Source organism: Verticillium alfalfae, genomic scaffold (assembly GCF_000150825.1).
Source record: "Verticillium alfalfae VaMs.102 supercont1.1 genomic scaffold, whole genome shotgun sequence".
Lineage (NCBI taxonomy): Eukaryota > Fungi > Ascomycota > Sordariomycetes > Glomerellales > Plectosphaerellaceae > Verticillium > Verticillium alfalfae.
Genome location: NW_003315038.1, coordinates 3,912,496 through 3,915,151, shown reverse-complemented (window position 1 = coordinate 3,915,151; position 2,656 = coordinate 3,912,496). Strand labels below are relative to the sequence as shown.

Sequence of the window (2,656 nt, the reverse complement as noted above, 5' to 3'; positions counted from 1 at the left end):
CGGTGCAACGCCGGCGCAACGGAGGTGCTACCGGCGGCGTCAACGCCGGAGCCAACGCTGGAGGCGGTGTCAACGCTGGCGGTAACGCTGGTACTGGTGGTGCCAGTGCCGGAGCCAACGGAGGTGCCAGTGGTGGTGTCAATGCTGGGGCCAACGCCGGCGGATCAGGTGCCAACGCTGGTGCCAATGGAGGTGCCAGCGGTGGTGTCAATTCCTGGGGCCCAACCCCGGTGGTGGTGCCAGTGCCGGTGCCAATGGAGGGTGCCCAGCGGTTGGTGTCAACGCTGGAGCGAATGGTGGTGGTGGTTGCCAGTGCCGGGAGCCAACGGAGGTGCCAGCGGTGGTGTCAACGCCGGAGCCAAACGCTGGAGGCGGTGTCACCGCTGGCGGTAACGCTGGTACTGGTGGTGCCAGTGCCGGAGCCAACGGAGGTGCCAGTGGTGGTGTCAACGCTGGGGCCAACGCCGGCGGATCAGGTGTCAACGCTGGTGCCAATGCCGGCGGAGGTGTCAACGCCGGTGCCAATGCCGGCGGATCTGGCGTCAACGCTGGTGCCAATGCCGGTGGAGGCGCCACCGCTGGTGGCAGTAGCAGCGGCGGCAACACACAACAGCCTGCTGGCGCTGGACAGCGTTGCGGCGGCATCCTCGGATTCGGCTGTCCTCCATTTACGAGGTGCGAGGGCAAGACTTGCGTGGCCTTCGGCATCGGCTTCGGCATCGGTGCTTAGGACATGTTCATCGTGGCAACGATGTGATGGCTTCCTGTTTCCCTTTGTCTATTTCCTTTGTCTGTCTTCTTCTCATGTATAAAGTTGAACGAGAGTTGGCCGGGACCATCTCTCGGTGTTGTAATGGAGTTGACAAACGGGTCAACAGGACAGTTCTTGGCTTTCTCTGGTGGTCTGACACACTTCTTTTCTAAGGCCCTATAAGCCTCTATTTAATTCGCATGTCGCCGGGCCTTAGAAAGCTCTGCACAGGCTTTGAAATCGATTCAACTTGCCAGTTCCTCTCTCAATCTGACTCGTGACTGAATGAGCTAACGATACAATGGCCAGTGTAGTGCAGGTGAGTGAGTGTGAGAGACCCAGCATGTGGCCAGCTTGGCGGCCTAAGTAGTGCGCAACGGCAGAGCCCAGCTACAGAGGACGGCACACCCTTCCTTCACCTTATCGGCCATTCACAACAAGATCTTGTTGAGTGAATCTGACAGCGGTACAACAGCAGGAAGCAACCACCATTACCATGCAAGGATAGCTGCGGTGCGCCTGTTGCTTGGCAGAGGAGTAACAGCGCAGAGGGGGCCAACCGTTACGAGGGACTACGTAGAAGGAGGATGGCCGTTCCAAGCAAGAGGAGGGTGTCGATTGCTCGCCTTATGAGAGACCCCGAAGAGATGAACAGTTGCCGTCCTTGGCCCGTCGCGAAACTCCTTTCAAATCAGCCGAATACAATGTGCATCTTACTACTCCAGGCATGACAGCGTGCTACATCACGACGACAGGACAGTTAGCGCGTGGTTGAACAGAAACGGCGCACGATGCCTTGATTTTGGTGGACACAGGAGAGAAGGTCGATGGCTGGTGTTATCAATAGATATAAGAAGGATCCTGTTACCTTGCGGAGTCAGCAGAACCGTACCCAACTGTTGGATGCCCTCAGAGCGGGGTAGCCTACCTTGCTTTACCTTACAAATTACCTTGCCTTGTGCCCAGCTCTTCTCCCTTGAATATTTCTGCAGTGCCTGTCCGGCTACGAAATGCCGGCTTCCCACCTCTGCCGGCGGTCTCGAACACGAATTGGGGGTTAGCCGAAAGCTAAACTGACGCTATGTAATCTCGCGAGACCACTGAGGGATGATCTAATCAGATGATCTTATCAGATCGTCCCTCTAGCCTGCATCAGTCTTCAGCGTGTTGCCGCACCACTTACCAAAAAAAAGCATGTGCTTGCTGATGGGTAGGTAGCCAGGGTGAGGAGGGGCCTGCCTGCATGGTGGCTTGCGGCGTTGACGAGGGATTTCGTCGAGTTTTGACCGCGGGCTTGTCGTCCGCCAGGAGGGTTTCTCTTTTTCGCTTTCGTGCTTGTCGCGACAGGCAATCGAGTCGACAGAGTCTCCCGACAGTGTGCCGCGACATAAGCGCTAACAATGTTTGGTGTTTCCAACTCGCTTCTGGCCTTCAGCGCCGCCGTGGCGGCCCTGGTGTTTGGCGTCTTCAAGCTCGTGCGCGCACGCCTGTTCTTCAGAAATCTCGTAAGTCTCCCACGTCCAGCCTCAATTTCCTCACACCGGGCCCGTTCCGCGCCCGACCCAGCTCGACGATGAACTGACTGCGAGGGGGGGTCAAAAACAAACAGCCTCAACCGCCAGGCCACTCACTCCTGTTCGGCCACATCGGTGTCTTCCAGGACGTCATGGCGGCGGTTCCCGGGCCAACACGCACCCCGCAGCACTTTTTACACATACATGTCACACAAGTTTGCGCTGCCGGGCATCTTTCTACATAGGACACGTGGCCCTTCATGGAGCCGCAGATGGTCATCACGGACCCGGACGCCGCCATGCAGGGTGCTTCTCGGTGAGCTCGTACCCCAAGCACCCGACCATTGAGAACTTTTCTGCGCCCCTTCACCGGCAAGGACAGCATCGCGGC

General features: G+C 57.9%; 1 protein-coding gene across 1 annotated transcript in view; it reads left to right on the top strand.

Moving 5' to 3' along the window:
• Window positions 1–2,151: 2,151 nt before the first annotated feature.
• Window positions 2,152–2,656, top strand: part of VDBG_01195 (conserved hypothetical protein) — a gene marked incomplete at both ends in the record, with an annotated part of 1,916 nt that continues 1,411 nt past the window's right edge. The window contains 2 exons of the mRNA XM_003009466.1: window positions 2,152–2,256; window positions 2,511–2,581. Coding sequence (XP_003009512.1) covers window positions 2,152–2,256; window positions 2,511–2,581 — 176 coding nt within the window. The remainder of the gene's footprint in view (window positions 2,257–2,510; window positions 2,582–2,656) is intronic.